General features: G+C 33.7%; 1 protein-coding gene across 1 annotated transcript; it reads left to right on the top strand.

The window, feature by feature from the left end:
• The first annotated feature begins 1,277 nt into the window (after positions 1 to 1,277).
• Positions 1,278 to 16,291, top strand: eif4e3 (eukaryotic translation initiation factor 4E family member 3). Its single transcript, XM_056449413.1, is given in 10 exon segments — positions 1,278 to 1,626; positions 6,543 to 6,555; positions 6,557 to 6,574; positions 6,576 to 6,617; positions 8,865 to 8,959; positions 11,276 to 11,336; positions 11,485 to 11,551; positions 11,645 to 11,689; positions 11,692 to 11,799; positions 16,245 to 16,291. Coding segments are annotated over 10 exon segments (672 nt in total). The 5' UTR covers positions 1,278 to 1,450.
• Positions 16,292 to 19,429: the final 3,138 nt, after the last annotated feature.

The following is a 19,429-nucleotide window of genomic DNA, read 5'->3' as shown; positions in this document are numbered from 1 at the left end:
TAAAATCGGATAATTTGCTTTTGCTTTCCAATGACAGTCCTTCTCTGATGATGTCGGTTTGATGACTAAAATATGCCTAATGACACTCATATACTGTTATTTTCGTAGTTAGTACTGTCATCATACTGAAATTAAATTCTGCAGCAACTTTCACTAGCACTGACTTTCACTTTAAAGTCCACATGAACCTGAAGCTTATGATGCAGTTTCTAGAGAAATGGAATTTTAAATGAGAAAACAGTGGGTGTGGCTTCCTTTGTCTACTGCGAGCTGATTGGATGTAGTAAAGTAGGCATTTCATTCAGAAAGATGGGGAAATCAGAAAGATGGGGAAATGGGTTTGAGGAGAGTTATTACAACCTAACAGACTCCTCCTCCTGACCATTTTTGTTTGTTGTCAAAACTGACAGTTGTAGGGGCGTGTTTAAGCGTCTTAGCCAAGCCCAATTGTTAAAAAGTGCATTTGCAGATTTCAATTAAAGATTAGAAGGGCACTCTTTTTTATGACATGCAAAGATGAATTGTTCACTACAAAACTAGCAATGTGAGCTAACAAAATCATATGGTTAGTTTTTGATTTCTTGGGAACTTTAATTTTTAATATTTGTTGTAGTTTTTTTTGTATTTGTTGTATTAAACTTTTATTTCAACTGGCATGCCATAAGAATAGGGTTAACAAATGCTTGGCAGGAGAATTAATATCTCCTGAAAGACATAGAACATACATTACAATACAAATAAGACACACAGAGTCAAGCTTAGTTAAAACATGTAAAGGATGAGGTAAAACAAAACATTCTATGTTTTATAGGCCCCATGAACCAGAAGTTGCTGAGACTTTTGTTTAAGTATGTTGATGTACTTCCATCCACGTTCTTTGCTGAAAGGGAATACTGAGTTGAGGCGGGGCTAAGGTAGGAGGGGCGTGGTTATGAATATTGTGTCAAACTGAGCCGTCAAACTGATGTCAAGAAAGAAGGACCACCACTTCGGGAAGATTACCAAAACTATATATTTTTCAATGGATTAACTTGCACGGATTATTTGGTCACCTAAAAAAATAACAATGTGTGCTAGCAAAATAAATATTGCACATTTTTATTTCACACGGACTTAAAAAAAAAAAAAAACTAATTAAGATATTTGTCTTTAGTTTCACGAGTGTAACATAATATTAACACTTTTCGTAGCGTAATAATAAAAACGTTTTTACATTAAAACGCGTCTGTAGGCTTTTATTTTGAAGAGTGGTTAAGTCAGAGGGAGCTGTGCCTGACTTCAACCTCCTCTGTCCGTCTCTGTTGTTGTTGTTGTGTCGGTGACGCGGCAAGTCTAGCCGGCCGAACGGCAAATGAGTCAGCATCAATAATCTGCCAATTTTGCATGTGGAGATTAATATAGATCTCCCAGCAACACAATTGCATATCGATAAGCTCCAATAAAGCAAAAAATGGCGGTTCCTGCAGCCCCAAACCTGCAGCTGAACACGGCGAGACAAAGCAGCCCAGTGAGCTCTACGGAAAACGACATCCACATCGACGAAAGAGAGCTGGAGAACATCACCAACCACGTCGAGGATGGCACCTCATTGCCGCTACACTCGCCCTGGACCTTCTGGCTCGATCGGTAGGCTGATTTATCATGTTAATGTAGTTACAGATATTAGATTCTGTATTCACATGCCCGGAACAAAGGCCCGTTTTTTATATATCTCATTTTTAATAGATAACACTACTATTTTTATGCTGTGAACGAGCATATCTAACGATGTTAGATGATTCAATCGCGTGAATTAATGTTTGTGAGTTTTACAAGCGTCATAACGCAGAGCTGATATAATAACTTGCTAAAGTAGGTCGAGTCACCTGTAGGTCATGGTTGTTATTTAATATCGGATATCACGTAGTTTCTAAATCTCTGTAATCATTTAAACGCTGTGTTATGGTAAAGGTGTACCTCCAGGCTTTGTCATGAGCTCATTTAGTTTTGTTTGTGATATTAAAATGTCAATGACCGTCAGTGAGAACAAACTTTTGATACTGTAACATGACTGCCTCTAAGTTGCATTCACTATCTATCTATCTATCTATCTATCTATCTATCTATCTATCTATCTATCTATCTATCTATTGGAGCTGCACGATATTGGAAAAATCAACAAATATTTTGTTTTTCTGCAATATTTATTGCCAAATGGATATAATTATTTCACCAGATGACTTGAATAGCTCAATTTGGAAAGAACTCATAATTTAATATTGATTAGGATCATTTTGTAGGCCAGATAATCTGCATAAATGCATTTTTTTGGTCTAACTATTTTCAACTATAAGTTAAATGATCAAATGTAAGCAAATCAATCTACAATAAGGTTCTTGGTCAGCTATATTTCCACTCAAATTTCCTGAGGGATGAATAAACTGAAGCTAAACTTGACATTCTTACATCTATCTATCTGTCTATCCGTCTATCCATCCATCCAACCATGCAGCAAACCTTTTTTTTTTTTTTTTTTTTTAAAGGAGTTTTTTTTCCCCTCTGTAAAGTTTCTCTTCCGCAAAACTCTCTCTGTGGTTATTTTGGTAATAATTTTCTAAAGGGTTGAAGTCCTGTTTACTGTCCGACTGACATTTGATGCCATTTAGATTGTGAAATGCTTGTGTATTGTCTCGTATCATGATCACAAGCACCGAACTGCACTTGACATGAGATGGAAGATAATCCTTTGAAATATGGAGCCAGATCAATCTCAAAAATAATACATTTACAAAATATTATTCATACATTCACAACACAATTCACATTTACAAAATCCAATTTTTAAGTTCAAAACACAGTTCGTCAATACACAAATCCATTTTGTAAACTCAAAACAAGATTCATAAATGCACAAATCCAATTTGTAAGTTCAAAACACAATTCAAAAATTCACAAATCAAATTTGTAAGTTCAAAACATGACTCATAAATACACAAATCCAATTCGTAAATTCAAAACACGATTCAAAAATACACAAATCCAATTCATAAATTCAAAACACGATTCAAAAATAAACAAATCCAATTCGTAAAATCAAAACACGATTCATAAATACACAAATCAAATTCGTAAATTCAAAACACGATTCAAAAATACACAAATCCAATTCGTAAATTCAAAACATGACTCATAAATTCACAAATCCAATTCGTAAATTCAAAACACGATTCATAAATACACAAATCCAATTCGGAAATTCAAAACACGATTCAAAAATACACAAATCCAATTCGTAAATTCAAAACACGATTCAAAAATTCACAAATCAAATTTGTAAGTTCAAAACATGACTCATAAATACACAAATCCAATTCGTAAATTCAAAACACGATTCAAAAATTCACATATCAAATTTGTAAGTTCAAAACACGATTCAAAAATACACAAATCCAATTCGTAAATTCAAAACACGATTCAAAAATACACAAATCCAATTCGTAAATTCAAAAAAACGATTCAAAAATACACAAATCCAATTCGTGAATTCAAAACACGATTCATAAATACACAAATGCAATTCGTAAATTCAAAACACGACTCATAAATTCACAAATCCAATTTCTAAGTTAAAACACAATTCATAATACACAAATCCAGGCTGGACTGGGACAAAAAATCTGCACTGGCATTTCGGGACAGAGTGGCCCAGTAGCTCCCCATCTGTGCATGCACTTGAATATGTTTACCAACTCCCATTTTATAAAAGCACAAAAGCCCATTATAGGAATATAATTATAGGAAATAATGAGAGTTGACAAATTAAAAACTTATTAAATATTAAATATTTTTTAATATAATAAAATTATAATTCACGCTGGAACGTCCATCTTGTTTGTGCCTGTGTGTTTTGAGAGCCTAAAAATGAACAACAAAAACTGCTTGCTGATGCGCACAAATATGTTGATTAACAAAATAAAGTTAAATAATAAAAGCAGTGTGTCAGAGACCCTTAAAAATGTTTAACTCAACAATGAAACATCAAGCATAGCTTAAAGGTTGCAGATAGTCAATCAAATGAACTTAAACAATTAAAAAATTGCAACAAATATTTGTTAATTTATTAAACTAAATGTAAAAAAATAGTATTAGTTTTGCTTAAGTTGCAAACTAGTATGGTAATCTATAAATATCATTATAACCATATTGTAAAAATATTATTGTAACTTAAATACATGAATGACACTTCTCATAGAGCTTGAGACACATACAGTTCTTTATGATATAAATAATTAGTAAAATAAAGACTTGCATGTTAAGGATACAGCATAGGAGGAAGTTGCCACTGGCCTTGGTGCAGATGAAAAGTCAAAATAAAAAGTGTATTTATATAGACAGATAGGTAACTAGATAGAATAGACAGGAAATATATTGATCTGTGGAACAGTTGTCGATCCGCTGCTTGCTGCAGACTCAAAATACCTGCTCGCTGCTTCTGCTCTCCATACGCGTGTGTGGGGTGAGAAACAGGCTTGACTCTCGACTATTTTGACAAATACATACCGACGTTGCACTCTTACACAGAGCCCAAAATGAAAGTTTGTGATTGGGTCAGCCCAATGTCAATAAATAAAAGAACCAATGGGCTGCAGATAACGTCACATGGGCCGATCTGTTCGAAAACGAAACATCTTACTTTCAGAGCGTCACAGATCACAGCATAATTAATTATGCAGAAAAACACGACAGTCTGCTAAGCGTTTTATGGGCCGATCAGATCATAAAAAGATGATCAGCCCGGCCCCAAAAAGTACGTCGGGAAACTGCCCGGTCTGCCAGATGGCCAGTCCGCCTCTGCACAAATCCAATTTGTAAGTTCAAAAACACGATTCATAAATGCACAAATCCTATTCGTGAATTCAAAACACGATTCATAAATGCACAAATCCAATTCGTAAATTCAAAACACGATTCATAAATACACAAATACTATTCGTGAATTCAAAACACGATTCATAAATACACAAATACTATTCGTGAATTCAAAACACGATTTATAAATACACAAATACTATTCGTGAATTCAAAACACGATTCATAAATGCACAAATCCAATTCGTGAATTCAAAACACGATTCATAAATGCACAAATCCAATTCGAGATTTCAAAACACGATTCATAAATACACAAATCCAATTCATAAATGCACAAATCCCATTTGTGAATTTAAAACACGATTCATAAATACACAAATACTATTCGTGAATTCAAAACACGATTCATAAATGCACAAATACTATTCGTGAATTCAAACACGATTCATAAATACACAAATACTATTCGTGAATTCAAAACACGATTCATAAATACACAAATACTATTCGTGAATTCAAAACACGATTCATAAATGCACAAATCCAATTCGTGAATTCAAAACACGATTCATAAATACACAAATACTATTCGTGAATTCAAAACACGATTCATAAATGCACAAATCCAATTCGTGAATTCAAAACACGATTCATAAATGCACAAATACTATTCGTGAATTCATAACACGATTCATAAATACACAAATACTATTCGTGAATTCCAAACACGATTCATAAATACACAAATACTATTCGTGAATTCCAAACACGATTCATAATATACTTAAATCTAATTAATTCGATGAAAATATTTATGATTTTTACTTGTGAATTCACAAATTGTGTGTTGATTATGAATTGTGTTTTGAACTTACAAATTAGATTTTGTAAATGTAAATTGTGCTGTGAATGTATGAATTGTTTTTAGTAAATGTTTTATTTTTGAGACTGATCTGTCTCCATATTGAAAGGGATAGTTCACTGAAAACTGAAAATTCTGTCATTTACAAACCCTTCACTCATTTCAAAGCTGTTTGAGTTTCTTTCTTCTGTTATAAATATTTTGAAGAATGATGGAAACTTGTAACCATTGACCTCCATAGTGTTTATTTTTCCTATAGATGACTGATGATTTCAGCTTTCTTCAAAATATCTTCTTTTGTGTTCAACAGAATAATGAAACTCATTAGGGTTTGGAACAACTAGATAATGAGTAAATTGCCACTTTGGGCTGAACTAAATTATGAATCATCTATTTATGACATATTGTTAATGTGCTAAGATTATGTCTTCATGTGTATGTCTTGTTTTATGAGATAGTATTCACCCAAAAAATGAAAATAATGTTATTATTTGGGGTAATTGTTTATTTTGGTAATTGAGAAAACTTGTCACAGATCACATATTGTATGGATGTCAAGCTACAAAAAAAGCAAAGTACATCACACCATCCAACCATTTTAAAGCTTAATGGCACAGTTCTCTTTCACTTTCATTTTCCTGACCACAGTTTTGATTGCATTGTTCATTGATTCATTATTCTTCCATAGATGACAGGATGTCATACAGGTTTAGAGATGATATGAGGGAGCATAAATAATGACAGAGTTTTTATTTTTGGCTGAATTAGAATTTTATTTTAATAAACCGTAATCAACAGTATAGAGCGTTTTCTTCTTCTTTTTTTCCAGGTCATTACCAGGTTACAACGGCAGCAGAGTGTTGAATCAAATCTGAAAAAGATATATACCGTCCACACTGTACAGGTAAGTGCTGCTGTCAACTTTTAATTGCCTTTTTTTGTGTTGTTGTTTTGTGGGCCCATATATATGTTGTGCCTGATCAACTTGAAAGACTACTTTGTTAATGAAGGTGTGGTGTAATTTCAGAGTTTTTATTTTTATTATATTATTTTTTTCAAGTCCATGTCAAGTACAAATTGTAAATATGCTAATATGCTATTTTAGGATAACTGATAATTTTGTTTAATTTAAAATAGGTTTAGATTTGTTTAAAGTTTGAATTAAATCAAAATTTACTCTTCTTATTTTTATATGTACAGTGGTGTGACAAAATGTTTGCCCCTTACTGATTTCTTATTTCTTTGCATTGTCTTCTGAAACGTTTGTCTCATTTTAATTTGTCAGAACATCAAACAAATTTTGATAATAGTCAAAGATAACACGACTAAACACATAATGCAGTTTTTTAAATGATGGTTTTATTATTAAGGAAAACAAAATGCAAAATTACATAACCATGTGTGAAAAAGTGTTTGCCCCCTCCAACCTCCCTGGGTAAAACATAACTTAAATCTGGTTTATCTTACCTGAGTTCAATTTCTCTAGCTACACCCAGGCCTGATTACTGCCACACCTGTTAGCAATCAAGAAATCACTTAAATGACACCTACCTGAAATGGTGAAGTAGACCAAAAGATCCTCAAAAGCTAGACATCATGAAAGATCCAAAGAAATTCAAAGACAAATGAGAAAGTAATTGATGTCTTCCAATCTGGAAAAGGTTATAAAGCCATTTCTAAAGCTTTGGGACTGTAACAAACCATAGTGAAAGCCATTATGTACAACCCCACATTATTGTGATAAATGGAACCATGAATTCTCCTGGTGTTCCAAAATAATCCTGAAGGAGAATGTCAGGGCATCTGTTAGTGACCTCAGCTGAAGCAAACTTGGATTCTCCAGTAGAACAATGATCCAAAGGACACCAGCAAGTCCACTTCTGAATGGCTAAAGAAAAACCAAATTGAGACTTTGGAGTGGCCTAGTCGAAGTCCTGACCTGAATCCAAGTTGCATGCTGTTGCATAACCTTAAAAAGGTGGTTCATGCTCAAAAACCCTTCAATGTGGCTGAATTACAACAATTGGCTGAATGGCAAAAGCATGGAAGAGTGGACAACCTTCCCAGGAGTGGATAACCGACTAATATTACCCCAAGAGTGCAGTGACAACTCATTCAAGACTCACAAATGACCCAACATCAGAGAACTGCAGGCCTCACTTGCCTCAGGTAGGGTGAGTGTTCAAAATGGAATTCCAAGATGAAAACCACCACTGCTGAGCAAAACAGACATAAAGACTCGTCTGATTTTGCTAGAAAACATTTTTATCAACCCCAAGACTTTTGGGAAAATACACTGTGGACTGGCAAGACAATAAAAAAAAAAACTTTTTGAAAGGGTGTCTCCCCATTATGTGGTGGTGTAAAAGTAACACCACATTTCAGAAAAAGAACATGATGCCAACAGTAAAATGTGTTGGTGGTAGTGTGATGGTCTGGGGCATTTTTGTTTTGCTGCTTCATGACCTGGAAAGCGTGTTGTGAGAAATGAACCATGAGTTCTCCTGTGTACCAAATAGATCCTGAAGGAGAATGTCCGGGCATCTGTTAGTCACCTCAAGCTGAAGCAAACTTGGATTCTGCAGTAGAACAATGATCCAAAGGACACCAGCAAGTCCACTTCTGAATGGCTAAAAAAACCCCAAATTGAGACTTTGGAGTGGCCTAGTCAAAGTCCTGACCTGAATCCAATTGAGAGGCTGTGGCATAACCTTAAAAATGTGGCTGAATTACAACAATTCGCAAAGAATAAGTGGGCCAAAATTCCTTCCACAGTGCTGTAACAGGCTCATTGCAAGTTATCAAAGATGCTTAATTTAGTGTGTTGGTGCTAAGGGTGCCCAACCATTTATTAGGTTTAGGGGCAAACACTTTTTCCACACATAGCTAGGTAGTTTTTGATTTAGTTTTCTCTTAATAATAAAACCCTTCAGTACGAAATCATGCACCACCCTACATTTTTTTTTTTATCATTTTAGGTTTCAATCTGATGTACATCACAGTATAAAACGGAATAAAAAAGCATTACATTATAATGCGCAGTAACCGTTTTTAATTATCTTGAACATTTTAGAAACCGAGTATAGCGTTTAAATGTTGGGGCAAAATATTTGTGACTGATTTGTGTTCACATGTTTTTCATCACATGAAGAGTTTTTGGAGTGTGTACAACAACATCCCTCCTGTGTCCTGCCTCCCTCTGAGGTGTAGCTACCACTTAATGCGAGGAGAAAGAAGACCACTATGGTAAGTGTGGTTTTATGTTAAATAAATAAATACAAATCTTTTTTTCCCTCATATTCAACAAGAATGTATTAAAATATTAAGTGATCAAGACGGGTATTAATGTTACAAAAACATGTCTAGCACATTTTATTCTAATGATCCCATTTAAACTTCTTTTTTAATACTTTATTTTTATTTTTATTTTTATTTTAATTTTTTTCTAAGTAAGATACAAATACACATAATAAAAGCCAAACAATAACACAGGAACTTAAATTAAAAGTTGACTGGTCAGTTTACAGGTCACATTAACATGCATATAAAAATCAGTTTACACTGTGTCAAGGCATAAGTACAATCTATTTCTCCAAATATTGGGGTATTTGTCTGTTAGTAATTTTAAAGAAAAAGCCACCCTCTCTATATTTTGAACATGATATGATATCCAACCATTCAGATTTTGTAGGGGGTTCGAGTTGTAGCCACTTTTGAGTTACAGTTTTCTTACTGGTTGCTAGAAGTATTATTAATGCTCATTTAAACCTTCTGTCGAATGTAAGTAAGTGCGTTAGAGTTATTTGTAGTTGCTTGTAAGTATTAGGGCTGTACAAAGTATGGTTTCAGCATCGATATCGCAATGTGCGAATTTGTAATAGTCGCATCGCAGCATCTGCAATATCAAGTTGGGATTATAATCAACCAGAAAACAAAGTTAAAGCATATGCAAAGTTTAACGCTAATAGGGTGACAGTTTTTTTTTTTTTAAACATTATAGCTATGTAGCATTTCAAGTAAATTTAAACCATTGGGGCACAATAAATTTGTAGCTTTAACATAGATGAATTGTATTTGTAATTGTTTCGTCAATAGAGACTACAGTAGTCAGCATTTGAAGTTGGTCAAACATTGCATTTCAACATTGTTCTAAGACATGGGTGGGTGTTGTTGAATAGTGTTAAGACAACTTTGATAAAGGTTTTGATCAATTTGAAATGTTGACTACTGGTTACAGTGTTAATTTACATTTCAATATTTTATTTCTGTAGCTCAATACTGTAAGACTCTCAAGAAAACCATAAAGCACTGTGAATTTAATTAGTATCTTTTCTCTGTTGTATGAAATTATGCCTGTAGTTTGATTATTATATTATTGTTTAGTACAATCCCTGTCAATGTCAAATTATAAATTCTTCCCAAAAAGTTATTTAATTCATCTTGCGAAATTATGATTATAATTCACAGTTGAAGTCAGAATTATTAGCCTCCATTTTTTTCTTTTTAAGTATTTCCTAAATTATGTGTCACAGAGCAAGGAAATTTTCACAGTATGTCAGATAATATTTTTCTTCTGGTGAAAGTCTTATTTGTTTATTTCGGCTAGAATAAAAGCAGTGTTGTAATTTTTTATCCACCATTTTAAGGTCAAAATTATTAGCCTCTTTAAGCTCATTTTTTTCCAGACTGTCTACAGAACAAACCATCGTTATACAATAGCTTGCCTAATTACGGCCTATTACCTGCCTAGTTAAGCTTTTAAATGTCACTTAAAGCTGTATAGAAGCGTCTAAAACATTTCCTAGTAACATATTATTTACTGTCATCATGGCAAAGATAAATAAATCAGTTATTAGAAAATGAGTTATTAAAACTATTATGTTTAGAAATGTGTTGAAAAAATCTTCTCTCCGTTAAACAGAAACTGGGGAAAAAATAAACTAATAGTTCAGGGGGGTTAATAATTCTGACTTCAACTGTATATATCAGAAAAACAAAATATCGAAATGTCAGGTTTTTTCAATATCATGCAGCCCTATATCCTTTTGTTTATTGAATTGTTGTATGAAATCACTTTCAGTGATTCAGTGATCAGTCATTCTTAACAGACTCATCATGTCACGCACGCACGCACACAAAAAAGCTTTATGTACTGTAGCACTTTGTTTCTTGAATCTTCCATTCATGTAATTAATTTATAATGTTAATATTTCCTTATTATAAGGTTTTAAGTAATGATAACTGAATACAAATTAAATTGCATTCATCTTAACAAAAGATCAGTCTTAACGGTTTAACAAAATGTAGCGATTGTTAGTATCTAGTATCTAAAAGTATTTATTTTTATTTTTTTTACAAAGATACTCTTTGTATCTTTTGTTCTGTATGTTCCAATAAAAACAGCCTTGGGTACCATCAAAAAAATGAAAGATTTTATATCTAACAGACCTCAACATCCTAACAATAATTTGTCTTTTGAGAATAAGCAGCACCAAGTGTATTTTGGGTGCCAGTTTTGCAAAAAAAAAGATTTATTTATGTTTTATTTTAACATGAACGCAGGGAGGAGGAAAGCAATGCAAAGGGAGGTGTTTGGAAAATGAAAGTGCCAAAGGAGAGCACAGTAAGTCTGCAGAGTTATTTCATAATGATGTCTGTGTTAAGGTCTAAAGCCTGCGTAATGTAAACACAACATTTTCACACCACACAAATAGTTATTTTTTCGGTGTACTTTGTCTGCCTGATTGTCATTTTTTTCTTTTATCAATCAGTTAGCTGTCTGGAAAGAACTGCTATTGGCTACTATTGGTGAACAGTTCACAGATTATTGTGCATCAGGTGAGTGTGGAAATAAGTCTTCGTAAATTATGTGGGTTATTTGTAAAATATGACATTAACCAATAATAAATGTCATTTCTGTATTTTTTGCAGAGGATGAAGTGGTTGGAGTAAGTGTCAGTGTGAGAGAGCGGGAAGATGTGTTCAGGTCTGGAATGGAAACGCCTCTTTTGCCAATGAGGCAAACGTTTAGGAAGAATCTACGAAACTTCTTCCACAGATATCTTTTAAAGCAGTATTTTATAAACGTAAGTGGTTTACATTCTACTCACAGTATGTTGCACTGTCTGTGCTTAGAGTATATTGTTTATTCTTACAACATTATTTCCTATAAAACTCTACTAGCTTTCATTTTTGTTTGACATAGTGTTATGTCTGGTTCACACTACACTGTTTTTGTCTGTTATAAAACTCGACTGTGTCAGATCACACAATTTTGACTTGTAAATTCTTAGATTTTACAAGAACCATTTCTGACTCGCTGATAAATTATCACTGTCTTTAAAAATATGTATGATGTCATCAGGAACAAGTGTTTGACTTTTGGGAAAAAAAAAAACATAAAGGAACAATGGCTTCACAAGCGACGTGTCTAGTCAAAATACCTTCACAAACTTTTTTTTTCTGACAAAAGTCTTTTCGTGGATTCCAGTTGTAAGAGCAACAAATAATAACTTGACTTCTAGTTGATCATTTGGAAAAGTGGCAGAAGGTAGATTTTTTTCAGATGAATCATCTGTTGAACTGCGTCCTAATCATCACATATACTGCAGAAGACCTATTGGAACCCGCATGGACCCAAGATTCTCAAAGAAATCAGTCAAGTTTGGTGAAGGAAAAGTCATGGTTTGGGGCTACATTCAGTATGGGGGCATGCAAGAGATCTGTGGAGTGCATACCTGTCGACATTGGGATATGAAAATAAGGGATATGCCCACCATAATAAGGGACCCCCCCCCCCCCCCCCCCCCCCCCCTTAAACAAATCCCCCAAATTACTAAATATGTTCATTTGGAGCTGTTTCATTGTAAATAAACCGTTAAACGGTCAGTAATATGTTTTATTATTATTATTATTATTATTATTATTATTATTATTATTATTTACAAAAGAAAAAATAAATAGTATACATTAGCAGCAAATACATTAGCAAAAAGTTCAGCTTATTTAAATTAATAGCTATTATAATGAATTAGAATCAAGCTATCAAATCTCATTAGCCGTTTCTTCACTGTATAACTCACACATTCTGATTAAAGAGCAACGAAAGAATCTCTTATTTATTTATTTTTTTGTTTGATTACATTAAATAACAGGTGTCACTTTAAAAATTCACAGATCTAACGTTATAATGGAAGCACTCGATTGCTTTACTAACTTTTTATGCTCATTTAGGACGAAATTAGTTGTATTTGGGAAAAAAAAAACCCACCAAGATTGACATCTTTAGATTATTGTTAATTATGTGTATGTCTGTTTAAATACGCACCCAAAACCCAGACTTTCACTCCGCTTGAAATCACGAGTACAGAATCCGTTTGGGAAACAGCGTCTATTTATCACTAGGAAGCACATCAGCTGACAGTCATGCACTGTTTTGATGATTGCATATGAAGGGGACGGCCCCTGTATCGAAGAAGAAGGGAATGTCGCCGTTTTTAGATTTATTTCAAAGTGTTGCCATGACTAAACAAAGCGAAAGCACAGAACAGACTCACTATTAAGAGCAAGAGGCGGCCCCTGGTGGTTCGGTGGTGTGAGTTGCGCTCGGCTATTTTAATGTTTATTTGCCACCCTTCAGAGAATGACTGAAAATACGGGAAAATACCTTTACGGGATGATAGCGGTATAGAACTGTAAAATACGGCAGAATCCCGGGAAAAATGGGAGGATTGACACCCCATAGCGGAGTGGATGGCACCATCAACAACCTGAGGTATAAAGATATTTGTGCTGACCATTACATTACAAACCACATGAGAGGGCAAATTCTTCAGCAGGATACCGCTCCTTTTCATACTTCAGCCTTCACGTCAAAGTTCCTGGAAGCAAAGAAGGTCAAGGTGCTCCAGGATTGGCCAGCCCAGTCACCAGAAATGAACATTGTTGAGCATGTCTGGGGTAAGATGGAGGAGGCATGGAAGATGAATCCAAAATCTTGATGAACTCTGGGAGTCCTGCAAGAATGCTTTCTTTTCCATTTCAGAATAATCAACTAGAAGTCAAGTTATTATATGTAGTTTCTAAAACTTGGATAGGCGACAAGACTATTGTCAGGTAGTGTATAATTCCACCTAGCGTCGCCTGTCCCCCAGCTACCATCATCTGTCTTTTGTTTCACCATGTTTGAAAGCTAGTGTGCTCTTTTTGGTGGGCATCACAGATGTAATGAAAATCATCATGGAGGACTAGACAAAAAAACTATATAACTAATGTGTGGACTATTGCTTCAATATAATGTTATTTGATATAAAGAAAGTGTCAATGCTGGCCAAAAATCCACAGATAATTGGCAAGCTCTTTTTGAGTCATTTACTTAATTTTGAATTAAATTCAACAATTGTAGAATCTCAAAATTCTGTAAGGACTCCTCAACACAACAGCTGCCTGTTTTTAATTCTAGATCACGGAATTTCTGCTTTTTATTCAGGGAAAATTGGGGAATTTGAATTTGGCTTAAAGTGGGAACCCTACAAATTAATGTTTTTCGGTGCTGTTTACACTGTTTACACTTTTAGGTTTTTGAAATTTATTGATTAGACAGTGGAGTGCAGAGAGGAAATGCTAATAGGAGCTGATAAAGGGGAAGGATTGGCAAAGCACCTTGATCTAGGAAGCGAACTCAGGTCGACATGAGCACCTCAGTGTTATATGTCAACACACTAACCCTATTTTTTAAAATGCATAGGATTAGCTACAGTTATGCCTGTAATCTTGTCTAAAAACGTAGCTGTTCAGGCAGATGTTTATGTTAATTAATATATTTATTTTATTGTATAATCACTGTTTTATGGACTATGTAAGGTGTCCATAAATAAAAAAAAATAAATCAATTAAAAAAAAAAAAAAAAAAAAAAAAAAAAAAAAAATATATATATATATATATATATATATATATATATAAAAAGCGTATTTCCAATCTTCTACTTCCAGCTCATATATATAAATCATAATATATATATATATATATATATATATATATATATATATATATATATATATATATATATATATATATATATATATATATATATATATACATTTACATTTAGTCATTTAGCAGACGCTTTTATCCAAAGCGACTTACAAATGAGGACAAGGAAGCAATTTACACAACTATAAGAGCAGCAGTGAACAAGTGCTATAGACAAGTTTCAGGTGTGTAAAGTCTAAGAAGCAAAGCATTAGTAATTTTTTTTTTTTTTTTTTTTTTTTTGGAGAGAGAGAGAGGGCACAGTTAGTGGTATAGCCAGAGAGGCAGTTGCAGATTAGGAAGGAAAGTGGAGACTAAACAGTTGCGTTTTTAGTCGTTTCTTGAAGACAGCAAGTGACTCTGCTGTTCTGATGTAGTTAGGGAGTTCATTCCACCAACTGGGCAGATTGAATGTGTATATATATATATATATATATATATATATATATATATATATATATATATATATATATATATATATATATATATATATATATATATATATATATATATATAAATCAAATAGCTCAGGCATTTAAAGGAATAGTTCACCCAAAAATGAAAACGGTCATTATTTACTCACCCTTTACTTGTTTGTTTCAAATCTTTATAAGTTTATTTCTTCACATTGAACACAAAAGAAGATATTTTGAAGATTGCTGGTAGCTGGCATCCATTGCCATTTTCCCTACTCTGGAAGTCAATGTTGGGTACCAGAAACCAACATTCTTCTTTTGTGTTCAACAGAAGAAAAAAACTCAAAGGTTTAAAACCAGAAGAGTAAACTATGAGGTACTTTTCATTTTGGGTGAACTTTCCCTTTAATTAGCACCAGCTACTGAGGTACCCAACTTTAGTCCCAGTGCCATTATGTACAAATTGCCATGACACTCTACGTCAAATGAATCTTGCGAAAATCATGTCAATACTGTATATACAGTAGCAATCTGAACCCGACGTAATGGGGCTTTCTTTGAAATGAAATAAATGTATGCATCAATTTGAGTTTTAAACAAGTTTATCCTCCTAGGGCTTGAGCTTTAGCTCTTAAGTGGCTTTTTAAAATACTTTGAATGTTTTATATTTTGTTACAGACATAGTGTCATCCTGCAACTATTTTGCAGCATATGAAATGTGTCCCAAACCCTATTTTTAACTGTCCAAAATAGGAAAAAAAAATGTTTTTACTCTGATAGTCAAAGCAAGTTCAAAAAAAAATTCTATGTTGTATATTCATTAAAAACATTCAGGTCAAAAGTGTTTTATGTAAATTCGGACTATGAGTTCCACATATATGGACATCATTTTTCTCTAAAAGTACATCATATCAAAAGGTGATACTTAGATTTTATTCTTATTAGGTTGCAATAAACCCAAATAACACAGAGAAAAAAAAGTGCATGTAAAAACACCTTGGGCCTTAAGAGGATATAAGAATATTATCAGTTTTACATCACAGAATTGTTCAAAATGATTTAATGCTTTGTGTTTTTCTTTCAGCACACGAGGAGCACCATGCATTTGAAGGTGGTCGCTCAAGACATTAGCAAGCTTTGCACATTTACCGCATCTACCCTGTTTTTGGACTGATCCTAGAAAATGGACTGAAAGCGGAACAGAAAAATCCCTCCTGGGCGAACAGAACTCTTGGGTTTTGCAATTGTTTCATATCGTAGAGAATGTTACAGCCCTGTTTTTAAGTTTTAAGCATTGCAGATGATCCCTCCGTGCTTTTTCCTGAGGAGTTTGTTCATACCAGATATTAGGCAATATTAATGAACTAGCAAGTAGCATATGTAATATAAACCATCACAACAGAGCGATGTTGCCAATTGTTCTAGTTTTTCTCCTCTTTTTCTAGGATTACTGATCAAATGTGCAGTATAGTGACGGTTGCTGCTTGTCAAAGTATATACTCGTTGTGTTAGACAATTTCATTTAAAGAATTAGAACGTCCATTAGGAATAAAATCTTAGGGCTCTTTTTTTTCTTAGGCGCGCATTAGACATAACCTTAGGCGACAAAAAGAAGTTCAAGGCTAAGTCTAATCTGTTTCTAGGAACTAACTTTTATGCAAATGTATTGCACATCTTCAGAAAAAAATCTCTTTGGCTTGGAGGTTATTAATAATTTCAGAGCAAATGTAAGTGGGTGGAACACAATCTTGGTTAGAACCGCGAGTATACAGCAAAGTGCATATGCAATTCCTTGTTTTCACCCAAATCGAATATTTAATTTAAACAAAATCCCAAGGGTAAAACGGCTTTGCTTTTATGCTTTAGAAGACTAGTGCTGGGAAATGATCAATCACGATTTAATCGCATCCAAAATAAAAATGTGCTTTTACACAATATATATGTGTATATAAATACAAACGCATACAAAATACAACAACAAATCTAAATTATTTACGTAAATATTTAAATTTATATATATTTTTTATCACATAAACATATGTTTTATGTCTAAATAATTATAAAATATATACGTACGTGTATACGTGAAAAAATACACATATATTATGTAAATACAAGCCTTTATTTTGGATGCCATTTAATCTACAGTCATTGCCCAGCGCTAATCCAGACCTCCTCTTGTAGTGTTTTACATATATGAAAGCTGTTTTAGAATGGCGTCACAGCACTGTCAAACGTCTTTTGTGTTTTGGTTACTGCGTTGTGAATGATATCCAGCATTCTGTTTAATGTGTTATTAACTGTAACCCCATGCGTGTCTTGTCTTTGTCAGAGTAGCTTAATATTTTCATCATCGCCAGAATTATTATTATTTTTGTAACTTATGCATTTGCTCCTAACTGCCTTTTTATTCGCTATAATCACACTGTGTCTTGTTTCAGAGTGCTCATTATTGTAGTTTGTTTTGTTGCGCTTGAATGGATGGATATATGTGTGCATCGAGGGGAGCTAGTGTAGATATTGTCAAAATATGAAACTGAAAATGATCTGTGTAATCATCAGAGCGTTTATATTTTTAGTTTTTCAGTACCAAAGAGAGATCTTTTCTGTTCTCCTGTGTTGTAATTCATCGTCGTCTGAGATCTGCACATGGCTTCTGAGTTAAATTCGAGTTTGTCTCACTTGCAGCTCACATCTTGATGCTGTGTGGATTTTGTTGTGGTTTGTCAAGTCGGAAACTTAAGCCCAATGACCTGCATCATGAACCAGGTCTAATGCACTAAGAAGCACAATTATGAGTTCGTCCTTGATGTGAGCAGGAATTGTGCAACGTAACCTGTACATGCAGCTGACCTTTCATATTTCAGCCTTTTCCTACCTGTAACTGAGACGCGAGTACTGAGGTGGATTTATTTGTTTGTGAAGCATTCGTGTCAGTTTTTCCAGGCTCCCAATCAGGATCCGAAACCTCAAACTGATTGTCAATCTTCTGGAACGGTGCCTTGTGTTCTCCCAGGGTTTCACTCATAGAATGTTTAATGTATTTAATCAGTTAAAATATTAATTTTCTTTCTTTTCTTTTGCTTATAGGTTTTGAAATATTGAATAAATACGAAGCAGAATTCAAAATTATGAGTGTTGCGGTTACTTTCATTAATATTACTGTTTAAAATGGATTCATGAAGTTTAAAGGGATAGTTTACCCAAAACCTTAAGTTTACTCACCTATTAACTCACGCTTAAGTGTTTCTAAACATTTAGTTTCTTTCTTCTGTTGAACACTAAAGATATTTTAAAGATGGGAATCTGTAACCGTTGACTTATATAGTATTTGTTTTTTTCTATTAGCTTTCTTCAAACTATTTTCTTTGGTGTTCAACAGAGGAAAGTAAATAGTAATAGTAAGTAAATATTCGTTTTTTGGTGAACTATCCTTTTGAAGTTGCATTCAGTGAAGTATTTATTCTTCGCTAGATGGCGCTCATTTCAACCTAATTTCTAGCATCCTGCATTCACTTGTCTTTTTCCTCTAAAATAAGTTCTTATTTTTATTTTCTGGAGTCTTAAGTGGTTTATTCAAGCTGCTCGTGTTTATTATATTGTTGTTAATAGTTCTGTTGTTGATAGCTTCTAATAAATACTGATTAGACTCCACTACGACTACATTTCAAACCAAATAGAATAGGGACAAATACAACCTCTGTATACCTTTTATTCGGTACAAAAAATTACGAAACTTATACATTTTCTAAATGTTTGACTAGCAACAATGCCTGCCTCACTAATCAAATCAGTTTTTTTTATTAATTTAACGTTATTGTATGACTGGTCTATAAAGTAAGCAAACACTAAAATTAAGCGCTTGTAATTAAAAACTACCTATTGGAAATTATACCAATTTCTAAAGTAAACTTAAAAAGGTACTAGTGACATAAAAAGGTACTAGTTCGGTTTCATTTACAGATTAAATGTTAAAAAGGCTTGCCGTAGTAACAGCGCGTATTCCGACGAATCACTTCAGCCCTCAGCAGGTGGACGTGACGTCACTTCTTCGCATATGATGTTCTCTAAAAACTCTCCCCAAAACGTCGTTTTGATATGACTTTAGTCATTCTGTATGACTTTAATACATTTCATTTTCTTTATCATTTATAGTTCAACGCTTGCTGTAAACAATCGCGCATAATTGCTATCTATTCCCGCGGTCTGTAAAGTAGTTCCCGGTACGCGCAACGCGGACGGATACTGTTGTTTACATTGTGCTGCACG

This window comes from Danio aesculapii, chromosome 23 (genome assembly GCF_903798145.1).
Source record: "Danio aesculapii chromosome 23, fDanAes4.1, whole genome shotgun sequence".
Lineage (NCBI taxonomy): Eukaryota > Metazoa > Chordata > Actinopteri > Cypriniformes > Danionidae > Danio > Danio aesculapii.
Note: the sequence above shows the minus strand (reverse complement) of the source record. Positions and strands in the feature narration are given on the sequence as shown.